This window comes from Anabrus simplex, chromosome 1 (assembly GCF_040414725.1).
Source record: "Anabrus simplex isolate iqAnaSimp1 chromosome 1, ASM4041472v1, whole genome shotgun sequence".
NCBI lineage: Eukaryota > Metazoa > Arthropoda > Insecta > Orthoptera > Tettigoniidae > Anabrus > Anabrus simplex.
The window spans coordinates 789,559,392-789,584,748 of NC_090265.1; the positions used below are offsets into that span (position 1 = coordinate 789,559,392).

At 38.0% G+C, this 25,357-nt stretch overlaps 1 protein-coding gene across 3 annotated transcripts in view; it reads right to left on the reverse strand.

Moving 5' to 3' along the window:
* The window catches only part of wts (serine/threonine-protein kinase warts), a 252,134-nt gene that overhangs the window by 55,976 nt on the left and 170,801 nt on the right, over positions 1-25,357 (reverse strand). For all 3 annotated transcript variants that reach the window (XM_067136256.2, XM_067136255.2, XM_067136257.2), the window contains one exon: positions 14,306-14,484. In XM_067136256.2, the coding sequence (XP_066992357.2) occupies positions 14,306-14,484 (179 nt within the window). The remainder of the gene's footprint in view (positions 1-14,305; positions 14,485-25,357) is intronic.

Here is a 25,357-nt window from a genome sequence, read left to right on the forward strand (position 1 = left end):
TGCAAGTACACATCCTTGCTAGAGTCCATTTGTGATTGAAAATTCTTCTGAGATATCATCCTGATACAGTACCTGACCAACCATACCATCATGGAGAGCTTGGATGAGACCAACAAAATGCTCGGGGCATCCAAAGCATCTCAAAACCATCCACATAGCGTTTCGAGGGACGTATCAAAGGCCTTTTCAAAGTCATAGAACACTAAGAACAGAGGTGTAATTTTTCTCTGCACTTCTCCTGGAGATCATGTCAATTGTACCACGAGAGGCACAAAACCCACACTGAGATTCAGGTAGTAACCTCTCAGAAACAACTTGTCAATTCAGTAAGATCCTAGTAAATATTTTTCCAGCTATGGAGAGCAGGGATATACCACGGTTGTTTCTACAGACAATACAATCACTTTTCTTGAAGATTGTAACAATTCTGGAGTTTTTCATGGCAGCAGGAACATATTTGGTTTCCCAGATTAAAAGAATCAGATAGAAACACCTGGCTTTTAGAGGTGACCCTCCACTTTGAATGAGTTCAAGAGGAATGTTGTCTGGTCCTGGAGCCTTCCCTGTTTTCATCCTGCTGAGAGCTTTGACAAACTCTTGGAAGGTTGGAGGTGTGTCCATCCAGGGTTGAGGAGTATGTTGAGGAATATGTTGAAGAAAATCTTCAGCAGCAGCAAACTACGGTTCAAGAGTGAGCTGGAGTTCTCTTTCCATCGTTTGAAGATGTCCTGGCTGTCTGTAAGAATGGAGGTATTATCAACAGCTTTCAGAGTTCCTGATGATGAACAGACAGGACCATACAGTTCTTTCAGTCCTGCATAAAAGTTGCATAAGTCCCTGATATTTGCACATTTCTGTAGTTCCTCGGCTTTTTGCTGCCACTAGTTGTTCTTTATGTATCTAATTTCAGACTGACACTTCTGTTTTAGTTCTTGAAAATGCATTTTCTTCTCTCAGGAGGATAGATCTTGAGAAACAGATAGATAGGCATCCCGTTTAGCCTTGATGAGGTTCAAGATTTCTTCATTGTTATTATCAAACCAGTCTTGTCTCTTCCTTTCCTCACAGCCAATGACTTTCTGTGCAAATTCTGTAATGGTATTTTGAAGTGTGGTCCATTCACATTCTACACACTTTGCGTTTATTAGATTGTGAGTTAATTGTTCTAGAACAGAGTTTTGGTATTCTGTGGCAACACTATCAAGCTGAAGCTTAGAGGTGTTGAGCTTTTACCTTGTTGGATTCGTGAAGTGGGTTTGTGGCTTTTTTCTGGATGGTAATCCTGAATCGACTAATAAGAAGTTTATGATCTGTCCAGCAGTCATCAATATTCCGGACTGTTTTCGTGATTAGGACATCATTCTTGTCGCACTGTCGGGTGATGTTTAGAGCGTGGGTGCATCCATGTGGTCTTGAAGCGATTTGGCAGTTGGAATTGGGTATTGATGATAAAGAGCTCATGCTCAGTACACAGGCCAAGCATTAGCATTACAGTTCCCAATTCCATGTTTTCCCATGATTTTTCCCCACAAGAGGTTGTTCCTTCCCACTCTGGTGTTGAAATTTCCTAGTAGTGCAAGCTTTTCCGTAGCAGCCACGTTGGTGAGGATTATGTTCAGTTGGTGGTAGAAGCGGTTCTTAGAATCCTCGTCTCCTTAAGAATGGGGGCATATATGGAGATGAGAGTAATGAACCTGCCTCCTGCAAGAGGTATGCAGAGAGTCATGAGACTTTCATTTACTGTGGTGGGAACGAGTCTATGATCATTCACCAATTTGGTCTTTACTGCAAAACCCACACCATGGATGTGACATTCATTTTACTCCTTTCCTTCCCAGACGATGGTGTAGCCTGATGAAGCCTCGGTGATTTTCCCTTCTCCCGTGAAACTGGTTTCACTCAGGGTGATAACATCAATATTGAGTCTCTTTAGCTCATGGCTGATGAGAGCTGTTCTTCATCCTGGTCTGTTATCGTTGTCTAACAATGTTCTGATGTTCCCTGCACCAATAGTGATAAACGTAGATTTCCTTCTTTCATGATTTCGACCGCTAGATGGGGTGACCCTCTGAGTGCGGTTCCCTAAAGAGGTTCTGAAAGTGACTACCGAAGTTTAGCCCACAGTTTCTAGGTCCTTCCCCATTCAGGGTGGGCAGTGGTGGTCCTAAATAGGCCTGCCCAGTCACAGATGCAGGACCGGATCCATGAGTAGTCACAGGGTCTCAAGAAGGTGACCATCACACATCTGCCGCCAACGTGCAGGTCCAGACTGATAATGATGAGGCTTGTTGTTTAAAGGGGCCTAACATCTAGGTCATCGGCCCCTAATGGTACGAAATGAGACATAATGGAATGTCAAATTAAAAGTCCAAAAACATCCACTGATCACAATTCAAAACGTGAAGACGAAGAATGAATGGAGGGATGGATATGAATTTAAAACGATCAGTGGAACCAACCCACAGTGCCTCACATGTACACAAGCTGGCGTAGAACAATAGAATTACTGACCAAGGGACTGCTTCTATAGCACAATACTGAATCAATACCTGCAGTCGAGAGGGGCCCAAAATCCAAAATCTAAGTCAGCGGCCCCCCACAATGGTACTTATCGCTAGGAAAGTAGAACCATGTTATTTGTCATGCTGCGGTACTAAGCAAAAGTAGCATAGACTCGCGGTATTCCACACATTATGGTACTACTCACAGGTAATGAAATTCACACATGTAATACACACCTATGGGTTTTTGCACATTGCGGCACCATTTATAGGCAACGCAAACCTATGGTGTTCATCACATAAGTGTACTAACCACAGGGACTCGCGATATCCCTTGGTGTTCCTCATATAGTGGGTACTAATCATAGGCAAGCCAGAACCATGGTGTCGCTCATATAGTACTACCAATCACAGGTACTGTAAAAGCCGGTAACGTACTCTTTTGCTACTGATAACAAATCTATTTGGTACCGAACATTGTGGTACTACACACAAGTAAAAGCGACCCATGGTGTTCCCCGCGTGGTGGTACTAATCACAAGTAGTTTCATGGTTCTAATACAATCATCCCTTGGTCACTCCTTTTAGTCGCCTCTTACGACAGGCAGGTGATACCGTGGGTGTATTCCTCGTCTGAGTCCCCCACCCACAAGGGGTTGTGTGTTTGGTCCACGAGAGGTATTTTATTTCCCTCAAATCCACTGGCAAGCCAGTTAGGACCCCACTATCCGCCACCTGGAACGCGCCATGTGGAAGTATCACCTCTCCCCCTGCTACGCCAGCGTAGTAGGTTCGTGGCAGGTCCAGACTAGAAGCTTCCTGTTTACCGAAACCTGCTTCCGTCATCCTTATCCCACTGCCGTTGGACTTTTAGAGGAACAGGAGGAAAAAATGCCATAGGCATGAGTTTGTTTAACCCATTAGTGCATAGCGTCCAAAAAATGGGACATCAAAACAAATTAAAATTGTGTGATATTTATGCATGGTTTTAAGCCCGCGATACTTTCTTGTGCTTCAGAAAGGCTGTAGCTAACAAGAACTAAGAACACATCATTCCTTATCCTTACCATTCACTGTTGAATCACACTTATTGCAAGCATGACGGCAAGATAGTACAGAGTTTCGTGCAACTGTCGAGATTTTCATTTATGAATTAACAAATATTTCCAATATTTGTAAACTTTAATATGGACCATCTTGTTGACACTCTTATGAATCTACTGACACACAAAGATGTCAATTACGTTTTATTATTGACATGACAGAGGCTTGTAAACATAGCTGTCACCGAGCTCGATAACTGCAGTCGCTTAAGTGTGGCCAGTATCCAGTAATCGGGAGATAGTGGGTTCGAACCCCACTGTCGGCAGCCCTGAAGATGAATTTCCGTTGTTTCCCATTTTCACACCATGCAAATGCTGGGGCTGTACCTTAATAAAGACCACGGCCGCTTCTTTCCAACTCCTAGGCCTTTCCTATCCCATCGTCACCATAAGACATGCCTGTGTCCGCGCGACGTAAAGCCACTAGCAAAAAATAAATAAATAAATAAATAAAAATATAGCTGTCCTGAAATTCACATTCTTAGACATTTGTATTCCCTTACTAGTTTGATGGTGAGTTAAATATTGGAAGTTTTGGAGGAAGAACCAACATTTGGAGAGGAGCAGCACATCAAACCTCCTGATGACGAGTGTGAAACGGTTGATGATGACGATGACAGATGATTACGGGGGTAATCTAAATTATGTTGGTGGAAACCTACTTCTGAGAAAATGTGAAGGGCAAATTGCTTCAACAAAATATGAAAAAGGGAAGGCTATGTCCAGTGGTAGTCAAAATATTACTGAAAGTTTGCAGATGGAACTAAAAACCAGAAAACCGCACAAAAGGAAGCTGTCATATGAAAATAAAGAGCGTCATACATAAGATTGAGCCAGTACCCCTGTTTCCGATATCCCTAATAGAAAATTCAAAAGCATTAGTAGATCAAATTGTAACAAAAGAAGAAACTTCAAAGTGGACAAGATCACAATCTACATCTCATTTGGTGACTATTTACCTGTCTCCCACCCCCATCAGATGGTGCACAAAATTGTGGAATTCCACTAGACTTCTTTCTCTGCCAGTGGCTATAGGATACATTTCCACCTTTCCAAGTGTATACAGCAATGTAAATGAAAGGCTGAAATAATTTGGACTTGGGGGAAGTGTAGCCCTACCTCTCAACAATACAAGTGGAACTAAATCAAACATGGGGCATACAATATTCTTTGACAACTACTATACATTCCCGAAATTGGTAAGGCATCTGGCTTCAAAGGGAATAAGTGCACAGGGACATTTCAAGAAAACCAGACAGAGAAGTGCTCCCTTCAAAGAAAGGCAAACAGGAAAAGGAAGAGGATAATATGACTGCAGGAGTTTTGGTGGTTCATCGCTGGTGCACTGGAATGACAACAGTGTTGTCACTGCTGGTACGAACTACATACAGATAGAAAATAAGCATTGCATCATGGTGGTCCAGCGTTTAAAAAAAAAAAAAAAAAAAAAAAAAAAAAAAAAAAAAAAAAAAAAAAAGCGAAGTATCTGTACCACAATGAAAGCTTTTCCAAGTCCTATAGTGACATCTGAAGAGTGGATTAGCTTGACCAGTTTGGACTTCACCTGAAATCCGTCTGTAGATATCATAATCAGTAAATACATAACCGTAAATAGTGTACACAGTACTGTGATAAGTCTTTAGTGGAAATTGCAGATCTACTTTACAGTGTAAATTGGATAAGATAATCCAACTCTTTAACACTACCTAGCTTACAACATTATTGTACAATATAATGCTGAGTAAATAGTATTGTTGTACTGACCTGAGTGCATAGCATCCGATATATTGGACAGTCTGTGTAAATAAAACTATCACTTGTATGAGCTCTGATTGCTGGATTGTGCTTCTGCAATTATTAAGAGTGGAGATGTGTAGATAAATTGAAATAAAACGCAAACAATTAACTTTATGCACTAATGGGTTACGGTGGATCACAACTTGCCACACACTATGGTCCTGGAGCCATTCACTGCGGCACACATAGCATGAGACATTCACTTTCCAGCAACCGAACTGCAATGGACTGCCGCAGACTCAGAGTACAACTGAGTTCCGCCTTTACAGCCAATCCATCTGGCATGACCTCTTCCACCTCCAGAGCCGTTGGGAACTAAGCAATAAGAGGTTCCTCCTCCACATGCTTTGCTGTTGGGTTAGAACACACTGGATTTCAGTGCCATTTCCTCCATTGCGCGACCATAACCCAATCCTAACGAGGCTCATCTGTCCGAAGCCATTGGCCTACCTTCGGGGGTCGAGTTATTTACCGCTGCTTAACACTCTGCGTTAGCTGTTTTTACAAGTTGGTTGCTAATCCAGCTAACCCTCCTCCTTTCTCATTCCAGGCTTGGGACCGGACAACAGTGGAGCATAGTAAAACTGATAACCCTTTCCACCCAGAACCACACGATCGTGCAGGTTGGGTTTTTATTTTATTAAAAGAAAACTAGCCCTGTTTCCCAGTGTCACACCGGACTGCAATGATCGTGCGGGTTCCGCGCTTCGTATTGCAGTCATTTTTATTTCGATAGTTGGGCACAAGGAGGCAGCATACGTGTTTAAACTTCTGTGAACAAAACATACCGTGCGGCCTCAAGGTAACTTTTCCCTTTTATTATCTTTTATATATTGATTTCGTTGTGAATCATTTTAAAACATCCTAGAATCATCACAGAAGATATACATATCCTTAACAATGCTACTTTTTGAACCTAGTGGTTATAACAAACTGTCAATCTGTAACTAGCACGATGTTGCAGGTTAGGGGTTTAATTTGAGTTAATGGTGTGTTTCTAACCTCAAAAATGATCATTAGTATTCTCTAATTAAGCATTAGTATACTTATGTGAATACAAAACACATGTATTTATATTAATTTTAGGGATATCAGATGAAGAAATAGCAAGTTTAACGTATGCATCTGATTATGAGGACTTATTCAGTGAACATGGTGATGATGATGATGATGATGATGATGATGATGAGTGGGTAACTGAACCTATATCTTCACACGTAGGCAGATTCTGATGATTCTCATCACGGTGGTGATATTGATGAAAAGAAAGCACACAGGAGATAATGATTCTACTGATGATAATTCTCCTACAAATAATCATTTACCTACACCTCAATCACCGAGTCCCCCACCGGCATCGAACTGAAGACTACTTTTCAAAAAGTACTCTGTGTATGTAAGTCCTATATTGATGTTTTATAACCTATTTTACTTCATATATTTGATTAACTGTAAATAAAATCATCCAATTACAGAATTCCATATGCTTAATATGTGTCATTCAGCAAAGAAATGTGCTCAAATAAACCCTAACTAGCACGATCGTGTGGGTGGTTTTACACGAGAATGGTGACAAAAATAATTTTTTTTACTATTTTTCCTGAAATCTAGGCTCAAAATTATGTACACTGAAATAAGAAAAAACAATTCAAATTTCAAAGAAAATATCTCAAGGTGGAAAGGGTTATTCAACACTCATTTCTCATCACTTGCTTACAGTGGAAAGAAAAAAAACAAGTGATTGACAATGGCCCAGCCACCATTTTTAGGGCTGCTGATGGTAGTTTGTTAATTTTCTGAACTTTAGTTTTGGAACATTATATTAGACAGTATATAAAATTTTTAAATGTTGAAGTGACTGAAATGGACAAAGTACATATTTTACCTTTGAAAGAAAAATGTAATTTTCTGCAGGCTTTCTCTTTTTTTTTTCTCCATGTCTTTCTATTACATTAATTCATTTTGTGATCTCAATAATCTGGTAAGAGAGAGAGAGAGAGAGAGAGAGAGAGAGAGAGAGAGAGATATTATACCTAGTATCTCAGTGTTTTCTTGAGCAAATATCTTTACGTTATGTCCACATGACCTGTCCCTTATTGGCATTTCAAAAACCTGGCAACCCTAGTAGTAGTGGTGATAATTTAAGTTTCACTAGATTAAAGAAATAATGCAAATATGAACTGAAATATGCAAGATTTTTATCCTTTAAATAGTTCTGTGCAACTTAGTGAGAGATGCCACTGTGAACACCAAACCAGTCAGAGCCTAAAAGCAAATCTTTTAATTATGAACAAGCTGAGGTCCAGTAAAGCACAAGATATTACTCTGCAGCCAAAGCATAAACTTCCATCTCCCCAATATAACCTGTCACTGACTGGTCTAATAGCTAGTTTTTTAATTAAGCTAGTGATCTGCGCCAGCTTCGGATGGAAGCAATTTTGTATTTAAGGTGATAAAGCCTTACAGATGACATCAGTTACTTTTCTTCTGATGAAAGTATGTAACTCAGCCACGCATTTTGCTTGTCAGCTCACTCCTTTCTTCCCATGTGTTATTAAACCATTCCTATGCTTTCACTAAAATGATGACAACTTCTAAACTATCCATGTAAATTATTTCCTGTAAAGCATATTTTTATATGATCACTGAGGTAAACCTACTAATGAGTATGCAACCGGACGAGTTGGCCGTGCGGTTAGAGGTGCGTGACTGTGAGCTTGCATCCGGGAGACAGTGGATTCGAATCCCACTATCAGTAGCCCTGAAGATGGTTTTCCATGGTTTCCCATTTCATCACCAGGCAAATGCTGGGGCTGTACCTTAATTAAGGCCACGGCCGCTTCCTTGCAACTCCTAGGCCTTGCCTGTTCCATCGTTGCCATAAGACCTATCTGTGTCAGTGTGACGTAAAGCCACTAGCAAAAAAAAAATTTTAAAAAAATGAGTATATGAATAAAAACTATCCAACAGGGATATGGAAACACTAGATACGACTTTTTCCGACATGAGGGCATTTTACATCGTGTATCCGCAGGTACAATGAAAACTATAGGCCTACCGTAACTATCACAAACTCTGCTCGAAACTGAAGCTAGGCAATATTTCATCTGTCAGGGTCAGCACAGTCTTCACAACCACCACCACCACCACCTGAATCTATTTCATCTTCTGCCGATATAAAAATACAGAAGTCTGTTATAGCGAGAATTCACATAACGGTGAAAAATTTACTTGCTATAACAGATTGTCGTTATATCCATTTTTCCTAAAAGTCGGTAAAAACCCTGTACACATCAAAATCAGTATGAAATGGCAATCAGTTTGTTTAAATTCGATACTACGTGAAAGTGCATGTTTAATTTCATCCTGAAAAAATTATAGTATCACTCCAGAGGCCTTTGTGGCAAAGTTCCAGTTTTCTTCTTCAAACAGTGTAACCAAACCGTACATTGTCTGTAATATTGAATGACACAACCTATTTCATGTAAATGACTGATGGTGAATAAATATTCTTATTCTTAACATTAGATAACCACAGTTTTCTGACCACCTTGTCAAGTTCATCCCATAAGAATTCAATGGGATTTAAGTCAAGTGACAGACTTAGCCAAATTATATTTTTCTGTACCCCACATTTCTCTATTCTACGGACATACCCTCTGCACATTTTGGAAGCATGTTTGGGATCATTGTCCTGCAGCAGAATACACCCACGACTAATAAGTCTCTTGTTAGATGGAACAGCACTGTTGATCATTATCCAGTAATATTCTTCCTTCTTTAATGTTCCATTAATTCTTACTAGATCACTGACTTTATCACTCGCAAAACATCCCCACACCATGACCGACGCTCCACCATGTTTCATCACTGGCGTCACACACTGATTCTTCATACGTTATCCACGAATTGCAAGTGATTAATATCACTGTAGATCCATATTAAAATAATTAATTGTTTATTGTTCATCCACCTATTCAATACATTAAAGTCATAAGAAATTTTAGGATTTTATCCTTATCCATTTCATCTAATATAATAAAGATAAAAACCTAAAATTTCTTATGACTTTAATGTATTGAATAGGTGGATGAACAATAAACAATTTAATTATTTTAATAAGTATTCTGCACGAAGTCGACGAGCAAACATTCGACCATGGCTTCCAAATACTTCCAACTTAAAAATACCAATATAAATGGTCCGTTATTGGACATTATAAATTTTCCAACTAACTCATTTCTGGTTGCCAGCGTTTCGCCCCCGTGTGCTAGGCTGGGCTCATCAGTTGGTACCTAGCACACCTACCAAGACGCTGGCTAGTGCACACCATGGAGGCCACTGCGTAGGCTAATTGTAACCACAAGCAGTGCCAATGCACTATGGGAGACTTTGTCTCACTACCAATAATTGATGCCCGCTTGCCCTCTGGGAATCAACATGTAAATCATACTTCAACTTACTCGTCCGTGAATAACACCTTGGACCATTGCTGCACGCTCCTGTTTTTATGTTGCTGTGCCCATGGCAATCTTTTCACCTTACTTTGTTTGTGTAATAACAGTTTTCTGGCCGCTATGCACTCCTTTAAACCTTGTTCATGAAGACTGTGTTGCACTGTTGAGACAGAGATTGGAGCTGCTCGCATACTATTTACTTCCACATGAATTTCAGGTGCAGTACGAGTCCTCTGATATTTACTCGGTACACATATGATGTTACTCGGGGTCTTCCAGACCACGGAACTCACCAGTTTGCTTGAACCGCTGCAATGTATATAGCACTGTAGATTGAGCTATGCCAACTTTTGTTTCTATTGTCCTACTAGAATAGCCATCCTGATGCAGAGCTACAATTACAGCATGTTTTTCAATTCTAGGAAGTAATATGGTATGAACCTAATCAGGAATACACACTGCTAGATCCACACAGGGTACTGTACGCTAATGCAAACTGATTGCTACACAGACAACTGAAGGAATGAGACGTATTCAAATGGAAACTTCTTAGGTAAAGGCATGTCAGTGTAGTTGAGGATACTCATCAACGCCCCTCTATGTGAACAACCAATCAAATACAAAACAGAGGCGCTTAGTCTTTACATGTTTATACTTGTGTTACAGAATGGGGATATGTTAAAATATTCAAACGAAATCCCTGTTTTAACCACTAATCCACAGTTGTGATAGGTGATCTAAAACTTTTGACCGGTAGCGTATCAAGCGCCAGTAGAAAAGTGATAACTTTCTCGCTGTAAATTTAGATGGGAATAGCCTTACCGAAATTTAACCAGACGCGAGAAAATATAATCTAACCTCAGAAATTAGTGATGCGCTCTGCCATATCTTGAGTTGTATCACATTCTTACTTACTGTAATTTCAGTGTAGAGTATTAAAATTAAGAGATCGTTTACTTAGCCTTTAATTCTAGCGAGTTAACAACTGCTATCAACCACATTATTTACACATTTATTATGAAAACATGTTCTCCTCTTTCATTTCTGATTTTCTTTACGGAACAGCAGTTGATGGTTGACACCTTCGAATGTCGACAAGAGAGCTCCGCAAGTGCACATAGTGAGAAAATGATACCGTACCGAAGATGATCGATAACAATTTGTGGCAAACATTTGAGTTTTCTTACTCAAACAGTGTCATCTAACCTAACTTAACCATACTATATACATCATGAAAAAAAATTTCAAGCACCAGTAGAGAAATGATAACCTTCTTGCCATATATTTACATGATAATAGCCTTTCTGAAATTTAACCAGACGTGAAAAAATATAAAACTAACCTCTGAAATCATGATGCACTCTGCCATATCTTGACGTGTATTCCATTCTTACTTACTTGGAAGTATTTAGCATTAAAATCAAGCAATCGTTTACTTCAGCTTTTATTTTTCAAGAGTTAACAACTGCTATCAGACACGTTATCTACACATTATGAAAACATGTTCTCCTCCTTCATTTCCACTTTTCTTCACGAAACAGCAGTCGACGTGCATTACTAATTGACTCCAACATTGCCTTCAAAATATGACGTGAGAGCTCGCTAGTGGACATAGCGAGAAAACGATGCCGAAGATGATCGAGCACATGTAATATATAAGCTGGGTGCATAAATGTCATAACAGAAAAAAAATGTGCACGCTTAATCGCTCTTTTTTTTTTCCCTAGTGGTTTTTACGTCGCACCGAGACAGATAGGTCTTATGCCGACAATGGGATAGCAAACACCTAGGAGTTGGAAGGAAGTGGCCGCCTTAATTAAGGTACAGCCCCAGCATTTGCCTGGTGTGAAAATGGGAAACCACGGAAAGCCGTCTTCAGGGCTGCCAACAGTGGAATTCGAACCCACTATCTCTCGGACGCAAGCTCACAGCCGTGCGCCCCTAACCGCACGGCCAACTCGCCCAGTAAATCGCTTGTTTTAATGGATGTGTCAGTGATGGGGCTCTCGCTGTAACCGAAGGATAATACACAGTTTAATGTACAAATGTTGAAGGGACAGACAAAAAAGGTCATTATAACAGGGTTCTCATTATATGCCGTACTCATTATAGCAGACTTCTACGGTATGTAGTTCAGAGACTGCTACATCTGAGGGATTGGCTACTGCAAGTTCATCTAAAATTTCTGCTATTAATTGTTGTTTTACTCTGCTATGAAATGCTGACCAATAATTAGCATATCCCAAGCTTATGAATACGTGCATTATAGCCAGTCAGCGAAAATGTAAGTGAATGATAGATCGCGGGTCATTTTCGACCCATACGATGTACTGGCACTAAGTAAAATACCAGATTCTTCGTAACATACACAACTAACAAATCTTTCATCTATACAACTAAAGTTTTAACTGTCACATAATACAGCAAAGTCACAAATTTAAATGAGAAGTACAAATAATTTTACTTAATGTAGACAGCTGGACAATTCATCTTTCCTTTATTAACTCTAAATCAAGAATGATAGAAACAATTAACAAACTCTTGAGTAATTAACTCGAAAATTATATTGTGGTTCACTGAAACAATTTGGTTAGAGCTTACAGAGCAAGTTTGTTATACGACAGCAAAATTCAATGGGTTGAAAATGACTCAACTGGGCATAAATGGGTTAACATTCATTACAGTTCAGGGCCCTATTTAACCATTTTGCAACCCCGGGCTACTAACAAAATGCCACCGCCCTCCCAATAAAATTTTCAGAACATGTGAAAACAACTGAAAGGAAGATAATGAAATGAATAATCAATATACAAATTACTGAGGAAAAATAAACACAAGAAAAATGTAGCACTTCAAAAGTCAATAAAGCTGTTATTAATTTCAATCTATTATTTCTTTTTTTTTTTTTTTTTTTTTCTGGCTCACGGTAATTATTGGAAACTGCAGGTGATTCAGAATGCTCATAAAGAATTAAACAATTTTTAAATCATCACCTTCTTAGCGTTTGTCCCTCAATGGAGCAGGGTCCGCTGTTTTGCTAGTCAACCTCCACTCGGTTATACTGAGATCATCATTTGGAACAAAATGGACATAGCCTGTCTTCTTGAAGGCGATCAAGCGAGAGTTTCTTGGACCAACCATGTGGCCATTTCCAGATGTTGTGATGCGAGGCTCCGTTTTTACAATAGATGTAACTTCTCAATGTATTACGTGGCCATATCATCGAAGCCAGGTCTCACGCATCTTGTCTACAATTGGGGAAGGTCCCATGATTTTCTGGATGTCTATGTTGGTGACATTATTTAGCCGGGTCAGGCCAAATGGCCAGCAGAGCATGCACACCTCCATGGCATGAAGGGCTTGTTCGAGCTTGACTATTGCTGATCAGCATTCAGAGCCATACACAGCAACTGGCAAACAACAACCTTGTAAACCTTGGACTTCAGGCATATTGGATGATCGCAGAGAACACCAGTTGTTTGCCGCCACTTCATCCAGGCCACATTTACTCATGCACAGGCATCTGGAATAGTGTCACACTCAGCGTTGTCCAAAGAACCAAGGTTCTTAAACTGTTCTATTTTATTGCTTCTGAAATGTTACTGGAAAAATAAGACATTAACATAAGATGGATGAAAATGAAATGGCGTATGGCTTTTAGTGCCGGGAATGTCCGAGGACAAGTTCGGCACGCCAGGTGCAGGTTTTTTGATTTGACACCCAAAGGTGACCTACGCGTCATGATGAGGATGAAATGGTGATGAAGACGACACCTACACTGAGCCCCCGTGCCAGCAAAATTAACCAATTACGGTTGAAATTTCCGACTCTGTCAGGAATCAAACATGGGACCCCTGTGATCAAAGGCCACCACGCTAACCATTTAGCCATGGAGCTGGACATAAGATGGATAATACAAATGAGTACACTTTCAATTTGAAGTTCTAACAAATATATTTCTAGGCAAACATATTCTTTTATTACTTTCCTTATTTAATTTCTTTTCTTTTTTCCTTTATAAAGTGTAAATATATTCTCTTCATTTCAGTTATTTAATCAAAGGTATGATCTGCAAAACACGTGTTACTTGCCTTTGAAGTAATATGATCTGTGCCGTAACAATAAGGAGGTCACAAATTTAAACTCTGCAATGGATATTATACTACAAATAAGTATAGTCTGATATCAAATAATAAGTAAGTGAAAACATTATTTAAGTAATTGATCATTCTCTAAAAAACCTGTAATATAGGCTTGTATCATGAGTGCACGTATTCATTTTTCTAAATTTTAAATTTGTAATTAAATTATTAAATTTGCTGCCCTCTGAAAGTTGCCTCCCCAAGATCATGACCAAAGGTGACTCATGTGTAAATATGGCCCTGTTAGAGCCAAGTTAAAAGTACTTTAAAACTGTGGATTAAAGCAATATTTAGCTTATAATTACCATTTCTTTGATAATACTTGGAGTTGTGTGTCCACCGAAAGCCTGTACAAAGACCAAAATCAGTCAGCTTTATGTGGCCATCTCGATCAATGAGGATGTTGTCTGGCTTTATATCTCTGTGGATGAACCCCATCTTATGAACACTCTCCACTGCACAAGTCAGTTCTGCAATATAAAACCTGCAACCCAAATTCACAAATCTGCTGAGTACAGAAGAATTTTCTAATCCCCAACCAACATAAATCTCACTACAGTAAGCCATAAACCATAGCCAAATTTGTCAAATTACATGACAATTACTATAAATATTAGCTAAATCTAGAACCTATCAAAACTTGTAGGGAAAAGAATCATAAACTAATAAAAAAGATTAAAATGCTTCATATTAAACATAACACTCACACTTATTTAACAGAGACTTATCACACATTTTGATCTCCTAAAAAAAATCTATCAACAGTATCTTTCATAATGATTAGTCCAGGTCAATTCCTCAATAACAGAATTACAATTATAGGGGTATTTTGCATATTCAATGCTCAAATGGCACTATGTATTAACTCGTAAGAACCAAGGTCTTGATATGGAACACTAATCACAACGTCATCAGTGAGACCACTGGAAGTATTTTATATTTTAATATGTGTATGAATGCTAACACTGTCTAGAAATGTTTATGGTACTCATAAATAACCTTTCCCAATAGGGGATGTATGCAAAGAGTACTGTAATAATCCACCATTTGTTGGCAATCTTTTTAATTATGATGAAAGGCAGCAAAGGAAAGAAGTAATCTGATAAATCACAAAGTAGCATGATTAATTGTACTGTAATATCTTGGAACACTGACATGAATATCCTGACATGGTAGAAATTAATTAAAATTATTTACATACAAAAATTCTGCAAGGCTGTCTTCATTTCTACTCATGCTGGGTGACACAAGTACACATTTCATTAGCATATTCCAATCAGAATTGAGCAGGAAGTGGACTCTATAGAAGAGAAGCTAAGGACTTTGAGACTAACATGGTATGAACATGTAAAGCGAATGCCTGGCACAAGAACACTACATGCATGCCTAGGAAGAAGAGTTGAAGGAATAAGGCCACTGAGAAGACCTAGGAAGAGAAGGCTACACCAGCTGAGAGAGGATGTGGAGAGAAGAGGAGGGAATTGGGAGTTAGTAGTGAGAGAGGAGGCATTTCTGGACAGACAATGGCGAAGACTTGTTCAACATCACCCTAGCCAGCATGCTGGAGGGGTTCTATGATGATGATGATGATAAACTGTACGAGGAGCACTGTCATCAACAGAGTCACAATGCAGTCGAACTTCCTATCAACCATCAAATGTTTATGGAGGAATTCAACACGAGTTTCTTCAGGCCTAAGAAAAATCTATGGAGTCTTTGGGAGTCATACAAGAATTTGTCTGAAGAAGAAAAGGAATCACAACAAGATGGTTTCGAAGAACACAGAATGCATTAGTTGGAAAGGAATGAGACCATAGAAGATTCTATTGTCTGCTCTTATGACTTAAGAGGCAGGCATACCTTTACCAAATGGGAATGTTTCAACTTTTTTTGTGTGTTTTATAGTGACAACTGTGTTGCCCAGGACAAAAACAAATTCTTATAAGTACGTACATTTACTATGTCAAGAACCTGAAAATGAAGGTGACAGTATGCATTCTTGTATAGAAAGAGGGGGGAAGATTACTAACGAGTAGACCTACAGAGTTTGCAGCTATCGTGAAAACAGCCAAGAAACATGCAAAGCGTTACTTGGTTAAAGAACTTGCAACAAATTCTATTTCTGATTGGAAGATGATGTCAAGCAAAACTGGACAGAACTACCAGTTCAATTCTTTGGGTGAGAGGTGGTGGTGGTGGTGATTATTGTTTTAAGAGGAAGTGAAACTAGGCAACCATCAAAGTCAGTTGGAATGAAATAACGGAATTCAAAGTTTCTGAATAAGCACCCCATCAGATCTACTACAAGACCAGCTATGAAGACACCAACTACAGAGTAACGGACACCATGAAGAATATAAGGGCATACAATAGACAATTCTCCCTTCTGTTAGCCTATAAAAAGAATTCCCTACAATCTCTAAAAACAAAAAGGCAGACTTAGTGTCATTTTGTGACTGTAATCACATCCCTAAGCTACACCAGTATTTTTACAGGAACTTGAAGTGTGATGCGTAATATCCATGACTATGGTGGTAACTAGAGCCCGGATTTCCATGCACTATCAAATCTCAAAATATGCACTATCATATAGCAAAACATGCACGATAAACTGGAAATATGCACAATCAAAATTCACTTCCTTTTGAAACATTTGTACAACTAATTTCTCCAAATTGCCTTTATTTAAGCTCGTTCATTTATCTGTCAGCACATCCTTAAGCACAGAAGTTCTACGTCACAAAAAGTGAGGTCAAATTGTACGTCTTTTACATTTTCACTATAATACGTCTCATATAAGCTTGACGAATCAAAATCAGGATTTGAATGGATCACTTTTTTCAACTTATATCTAGCTGCTGCAGTTATACTTCTCCGTGGAATGATGGCAGACACATTTGTATCTCCTCAATAACTGGCATTGATTGCCTGCTGCAATAACAAAGTGATGAGTGACAGTTCCCGGTAGGAAAATCTAGGATAAGAACGGAAGAGGGTTCTGTGCAAAACCAGCTGCTAGCTCAGTAACGCGGCGTCACAAAAATGCGATACAAGTTTTATTTTGTTCATCTAACACAGACGAAAGAATGAGCCGTCAATGAGTAATGCACAATTTATGGTTCGATTTATAACAATGTATAACTGGGACAATTTAGTCCCAAGAATTACACAGATCGACGTGGGGCCTTCCGGCTTACGTCAATGTTTACTCAAGCAGCTGATAAGAACGCGTTTGGTTAATTGGATTATGTACTAATTTTGGTTGTCATGTAGGATGCCAGGAATACATTCTCTGTTTCTCAGTAATAGACATTCTGTATAACATGGAAAAAAGGCCCCAAATTCTGCAAACCAACATTCCTAAAAGGCACTATCATGCAAGTTAACATTATATATGCGCCAAAGTCACAAGAAAAGTCATATTATGCAATATTAAACGTCCAAATATTCGCTATAAATCCAAAATCTTCAAAATATGCATTATGCATGAATTTTGTCCTAAAAAGGCCAAAACATGCAAACATGCACGGAAAAGAACGGTTATTTGGAATCGTTAAGCCATAAAACGAATATTTGCGAAGTTTGAGAATTGTAACCAGCTTATTTAAAAACATGCATTTGCATGGAAATCCGGGCTCTAGTGATAACATTTCTTTATAATAATAAGAAGGATTGCTGTGGCTGAACTTGGACAACTGAGACTCAGTGTTGGAATTGGAATACTGTTATGTAGAACTGATCTTTTTTTAATACATTTTTCATGACTAATCCTAGCTATTCAAGGCAGCCACCTTGCTTAATTTGTATTTTTCTTATCTACTGTTTCCTTTCTTAAAGTAAAATAATATTCTAACGGTTATTTTGTTTTGCTTACACTAATTTGTGTTCATCTACATCAGTGATGAATAAAAAGTACAGGAGACGTACAAACCAACTCGCCTGAATTATTTCATAAAGCATCAATGATTAAATGCAGTAGTGAGCTTATCTTACCTAATTTGTAAGATAACCCAGTGCTGCAGAGAAAACTTGCCAATTCAATGGGATATTAAACCAAAAAAAACTATAGCTAAAAGATTATTGATCAATCAAGCTCATGACAGAACAAAAAAGCAATGAGAATTACATATATTTCCTAAGTTTAAAATATGTAACTGCAAAAATAAAGCTGGAAACGAAAACAAAGCTTTTGCAATTCTTTCTTGTCTTACTCAAAATCTAAGGTTTGCAACATAACCGTTAAGGCATCAATATGAGGTCTAATTGTAGCATGTGCATACCTGCCAACTTTACAAAACAAAAAAAAAATCAGGAGATTTTGATATGAAAATCAGGAAAAATCAGGAGATACAATTGGTCCAAACTGCTTACTCTACATGTCTTGTACAATACAATACTATGATATATTTATAACTAGGGCTTGGATGTTTATGAAAAGTCATATTTTTTTCTTTGTCTCTATTTTCTTGTCTGATTGGATTTTGGTGCAAATCTGGTGATTATCGTCACAATTAAGTGATTTTCATTTGTCATATAAATGCATATTGTGGCTATTTCTTTGCCATAAGGTCATATTTTGAGCTATTTTAGTAGAAATGTCATATTTCGGCGGTATGACGACAGCTGTAGGTGTGCGAAATCATCTTCAACCTACCGAATGCGAACTAGCGTTTACAAAACTGCTTCTCGGTATCATGCTGTTGATACAAGTTGAATAGTCGAATAACCAACCCGCTGTACTCGGCAACCCGGTCTTCCAGGTAGAGACAGAAATAATCCGGAAAATCCCGTCCCAGCAGTGAGCTAATTACTTCTGGTAATCTCTCACTTGTCTTTGTTCAGATATTAGAACGTCAACTTCCTTTCACTTACACAAGTGTTAGTTTACAGTCGTATCCCAGCACATATTCCAGTATGCCTAAGGAAAAGTCTTCTACTAGTGTTACATTACGAAGCTTTGTTAAGGAATTTGGAGAAGAATATTTCTGTACAGACGGTTTAGTTCTATTTTGCAAGTTGTGTGAAGTGAAAGTCGTGGCTGAAAAACGTTTTAATGTGCAACAACGTTGTAACCCGGCGAAACACAGCAACAATGTCAAACGACAACATGTCGATAAGAAGAGGCAGCAATTGATATTTGATAAGGCTGTTACATCTTCAGCAATGGACAGATGTTCAGATTTTTCAAAGGAACTTTGTGAGATGATGGTGTCTGCAAACACTCCTCTAAACAAGGTGAACAATAATACCCATTTCAAGAATTTTCTGGAGAAATACACTAAAAAATCTGTTCCTACAGAATCAACACTGCGAAAAAACTATTTATCGCGTTGCTATGAAGATACACTAAATCGAATACGACACAGTGTAGCAGGCAAAAAGATTTGGATATCTATTGATGAGAAGACGGACACTGCAGGTAGATATATAGGGAATGTAATTATTGGAACACTCCATGCTGGTCGCCCTGGGGATATTTTTCTACTAACCTCAGAAGTTTAAGAGAGCAAATCATTCAACAATTGCAATTCTTTTTGATAATGCACTAAAAATTTTGTGGAAGGATGAAATTAAGCAGGAAAACGTTCTTCTCTTTGTTACTGATGCTGCTCCGTACATGGTGAAAGCTGCTGAAGGCCTCGAGCTGTTTTATCCAAGAATGATTCACGTCACTTGCCTTGCGCATGCTCTGCATAGGGTGGCAGAAGAAATTCGTGGACATTTTCCTGAATTACAAGTCATTAATCTCATATTTGGTCCGTAATGATGACAGTGATTACATATAATTTTAAAAAAATATTTGTTTAATGTCAACCTAGTCAATACTTACAATTACCACTATTGTGGTTAAATGATCATAAATAATTGAAAAATCGTGAACATGTTTCGCCCTTCTTAACGGGCATCATCAGCACTATGAACAACTTTAAAAATAATAGTTACATTTAAGACTGTCTTACAATAATCAATCATATAAGATTGGAATAAAATGTGACATTAAAAGTTGTTTTTGATACCATTATTAAAAAGTTATAAGTAAATCTTATAAACAACAAGTTAAAACAATTGTAGGTCAATCTCATAATCTAGTCTAAAAAATATATATGTTAATGTTGGTAGGAAGATTGTCAAACGGCATTCGTCTGAAATTGAAATGGATCCATTTTCTTTAACATTTGGTGAAGGTCCATATTAAACTGTTCTTACTAGCTGGGGAACGTGGCTCGATGCTGCGCGTATTAGTGCGTAAACTACTTCACTATAAAAACATTGTTAACGGCTTCAACAAAAATGATGCCTCTTCTATCAAGATTGCCCAGGAATTGTTGTCCAACAGTTTGTCAGATAGTCTGGCATATATTAAGTCGAACTTTGGTATTATATCGAGTGTAATTACTCATTTAGAATCTGCTGGCTTAGAAATTCGTGCAAGTATTGACATTGTGAGACGTGCTGAACTTTCAGTACAACAATCACATGGAATAGTTGGTGACAGTGTAAAACAGAAACTTCAAAATGTGCTTCACCGAATCGATGTTTTTCACAGTGTGTGCAGATAAATGATGTTCTTAGAGGAGAAGGTACCAGTACACTTCAAGATGAGTGCATACTCGACAGCAGTGATTTAACATTATTTAAATATGCACCAATAACGTCTTGTGATGTAGAAAGGAGCTTCTCCTCTTACAAGAATGTATTAAGTGATAATCGGAGGTCTTTCGCGCCTGATGATTTGAAGATGAATCTTGTCATACATGTCAATGAAAAAGGTATGTGATTTGCACTATAGGCTCTGACGCCCTACCATAATGTACTGGAAGACATCTATTTAATTCGTTTCTTGGTGCTCAGTTTAAACTTTAACGCATTTGAATAATGTTAATGAAATCTGGGCTTAAACGTTCCAAAATATATTTTTAAATAAATTGATTTCTAGTTTTCTCGTATTTCAAACCACCAATGCAGGGTGCAAACATGGACTTTTAAAATGTTGTGTGATCTGATAATCTTAGCGAACTTGGTTCACAAAAGTTTGATAAGTGAATCAAGGATAATAGACTGTGAATAATTGCTGCACATGTATATTCAGAAAACTAACATTAAAGTAAGAATAAAGTAGTTAACAAATAAGTATCAGAGGAATTACAGTTCTGATTTAAAATTTATTTTAAAATGCCCATATTTTTATTATCATTTAGGGGTCATATTCTGACATTTTTACGTCATATTTCGTCACTTTTGAGGTCATATTTCCTCATTTTTTAGGTCATATTTCCTCATTTTTGAGGTCATATTTGCTTGCTTATTTGGGCTATTTTTAGGTCTTAAACATCCGAGCCCTATTTATAACACTTACGTCTCAAAGCCCGACTGTTGCTATATGGGGTACAAGGCTAAAAATTACACATCTCTATTCCCTCACAGGAAGTATGTGAGTGAGATGATCGGTCTCTGATAAGCCTACCGAAAATACACATGCTCCACATGTGTGAATCAGTCATGCACTTAAATGCCATTACTTAGCAAATGCATAGATTAATATATTGCATCAAGTGCCCGTGCAATTATGCAAAGCGCAATGCTATTTGGATCAAACAACTAACTGATGTACCCGTGCTTCGCTACAGAATTCTCAGAACGACTGTCCTTATAGTTTTCCCAACTGAAGTCAACATAGGACATTACAATGACGTCAGTAATGTTGCGATTAAAAGCAATGCTGTCATATGAAATATTCAATAAAATGAAAACAGCACATTTTCTCACTTTTAACGAAAAGTACTATGGTGTTGATCTAACAGTTCAAAGTTCCAGAGCTAGAATGACCAGGGTGCAGACAGCCCCGAACACTCCTGTGTAACTGTTCCGTTTAAGTGTGCACACTGCTCATTCCAATCAGTGCCTCAGAGTAGGGATCGAATAGCTGGAATACTATCATGATCCAGTGTATTACGTACCAGTAGTATCAGAAAATTTATGAAGCACAGGAACGGCATGCTAAAAAAGAGAGAGATCTAACTCCCCAGCTACTTCCCACCAATATTAACGCAGGCTGTTATACTCGATACGGAGATAAATGGCAGCAGAATACACAAAGCACGTCACAACAAGCAATGGTCAGTGTAATGCTATTGTTGATCAATTTTATGAGCTTTCTATATTGGAGGCCTTCATATTTAGTTTTCTTCCGACTCTGTGAGTCATCCTTTCTTTCATGACTCCCTCTTGTGTTATTATTCAAGCGATTGTTCCTTCATGACTTTTTTCTCATTTGTATAATCATCTTCACAACTGAATCACCATCACCACCAATATTATTATAGTCGGTACGGTAAAACTGAATAAGACATAAATAATAAAAATTGTATTTTCTATAACTTTTGTTATGTAGTGCTTTTAGATATGACCAATAAGATAGGTAATTAAAAATTACATTTTTGGCACCTTCCCCTAAACTACCATTTCGAACAGGGTGAATAAAATTATTTATAGCGTAGACTGTAGTTCCTTATTCACCGACTTTACATAAAATTCTGTTCTCCCATTTTCTTTTACCTCGGCGCTGATATGGACTCAGCAACAAAAATCCAAATTCACAAATATCTGTTATCATAGCCGGTACGGTAAAAATTTATAAGATATAAATGATAGGAAATTTAAAAATATATATCTTTAGTTATGGAGCATTTATCAATAGAGCCAATAATAACAAACTCTTGAGAATTAAATTTTAGGCCTTCACCTAAACTATCATTTCACCCAGCGTGAATAAAATTATTCATAGCCTAGATTATAGCAACTTATTCCCCGACATTATATACCAATTTTCATTAAATTCTCTTCAGCCGTTTTCTTGTGATGAGCATACATACATACATACATACAGAGAGAAATTACAGAAAATTAAAACGTGCATTTCGCCTTGTTAATGTGGTCACGACCGGTATGGAAATATCATTCTTTTTAAATTCTGAGCAATGTACAGAAAAAACTCTTATTTCATTTATACTTAGATAAATTAAAATTAGTCAGAATTGTCTCCAAATGTCTCATAATTTCTCTAGAAAAGTCACTAGTCGTTATCATTGAAATTCTGTCACTATATTACTAAGAAAGACTCCATATCTAGCGACTAGTCTCTAGAATAGACTAGACTGATGTGAATGAACACAAACATAGCACGCGAGAACAAGAGATTGACAATCGATATACGCGTCCAGATATACAGGTTTCAATAAACACCGCACATATTTCTCATATTAATAAATGTCGATATTTCGTTTGAAAGCGGCCAATGAGCAAAGGACTTCCGGCCACTGGCGTAAAAAAGCTTAAATGGCGGGATTTTAAAACAAATGTTTGAAGTTCATCAAAAAATAAGCTAAAATCGGTAGAAATAATAGAATAATCGGGAGGCGGGAAGAACTGTCAAAAATCAGGAGTCTCCTGCCTAAATCAGGAAAGTTGGCAGGTATGCATGTGTGCGACAATGTCGACAGGAAATAAACTGTGTAATACCGTATTTACCCGAATAATCCCCGTCGTCGAATAATGCCCACACCCTCATTTTAGGAAGGCTCATTTTGAAAAAATGAAATGAACTAAAATTCCTTCCATCAAAAGAGTAACGTAGGCATACACAAACATTTTGTATCACTCCATGAGGTCCATGTGGTCTTTACGCAAATATGAACATGTAAATTTACGGATATAGCTGCTTTGCCTGAGATGACAAAAATATATTTTCACTGCTATGAGATATATTTTCCATGAAAATGAGCAAGTAGGCCTACTTACGTGACAGGTATTTCATTAATCTGAACTTGCAATAGGCTCGATTCCCTGTATATGGGCAGATTCATTGTGTCTTGCATCACTAGAATCCTCTGCTAAATTACTTACAGATTCGTCACACATCACGTCTAAAACACTTCATACGCAGCCTCTTTATACTTGGTGGTGGATAATTTTTTTCGTGCAATGGAAACACTTGAAACAGATACACTGGCACATTCCGATGTTCGTCTAAAACACTTCTCACACGTGATCTCTTTTTACTGGACATTAACACGACCGGTGATGGATAATTCTTTTCATACAAAGTAAACGCTTGAAATACACACACGCAAAATCTGATGTTAGTTTTGCGATACAGTGAAACCCTGTTAATTCAAAGTCTTTGTAATACAGAAATCGGACTTCCAATTACGTGATTTTGAATTAAAAGCCATCTTGTAATTCAGAAATGCCAACCTTCGCCAGTTTTCGCGGATTCTGCTTTTTTGCCTACTGCCTGCTACGTGATATTGTGGCGTTCCTTAAAACGCTGAATACAAAAGAATTACGATTTCACTCTATTTTCAACTATGAAACACACTATAGACACACCAAAGTGAGTAAAAGTGCGGAAAGCTACCCCTGCACTTTCCGAAAGACGAGTTCTATCGTGACGCGGAGAAATTTTAAATTTAAATTACTCTGTAAAATATGGTACTATTTAAAAAAAATGTAAAGTCAGTTTAGAATTAACCCCTTAACTGGGTTTGACAACAGATGTCGCACGAGTATTGGGTTTGACGCCTTTAGGCGTTCTTGTACTTCTAAATGTGTTCTTACGTAGGGTTAGCTTCATATAGGTGTCTGACTATTGTTAATCACTTCTGCCATCTACTATCGTAATTTAAAACAAATTCCATTCATATTAGATGTGATTATTGCTGTCCTATTCATTTCTATCCAGTCTCACGCCAGTTGGGTAGTTTGCGCCTAGGTGGCAGTCCAACAGCTGTCTCGTGTTGCCTCGTACGGTCCGCGTCAAATTCTTCATAAAGAATTTATTTGTGCATATGTACATTGAAATAACTAAATTTGTGAGTTGTTGTCATCATTGTTGTGGTTGTTGTTACTACGATACAGTTGTTCTGCAAACTCCGTTGTCCATGTTCTGATAACTTTTTGTAAATTGGTCTGTATATGAAGGTGAACTGTTCTGTGTGACGTGATAATGGCTTGGTTAGGAAAGACGTTAAATTATCTGAGAATCCGCCAACCGGATATAGGAATCACTCAAGAAAATGCTGTGTTATGTGCCTGTCAAACCAGAGGCGACGGGAAACTGTCTACTACTGTGAGGAATGTGACGTGGCACTTAGTGCTTGCCCTTGCTTCCGTATTTACCACACTGTGCGCAATTTCTGAATGACCTACGAACCAGAAAGTATGTAGAACCTATTGACGCATATCTGAAAACTTGAAAAATGTCATCATAATAATGAAAGGAACACTTTTAAATTCACTTTTGTATGAACACACTGTGTATATATGTATATATTTATGGGTTTACAAGAAAAAGGGTA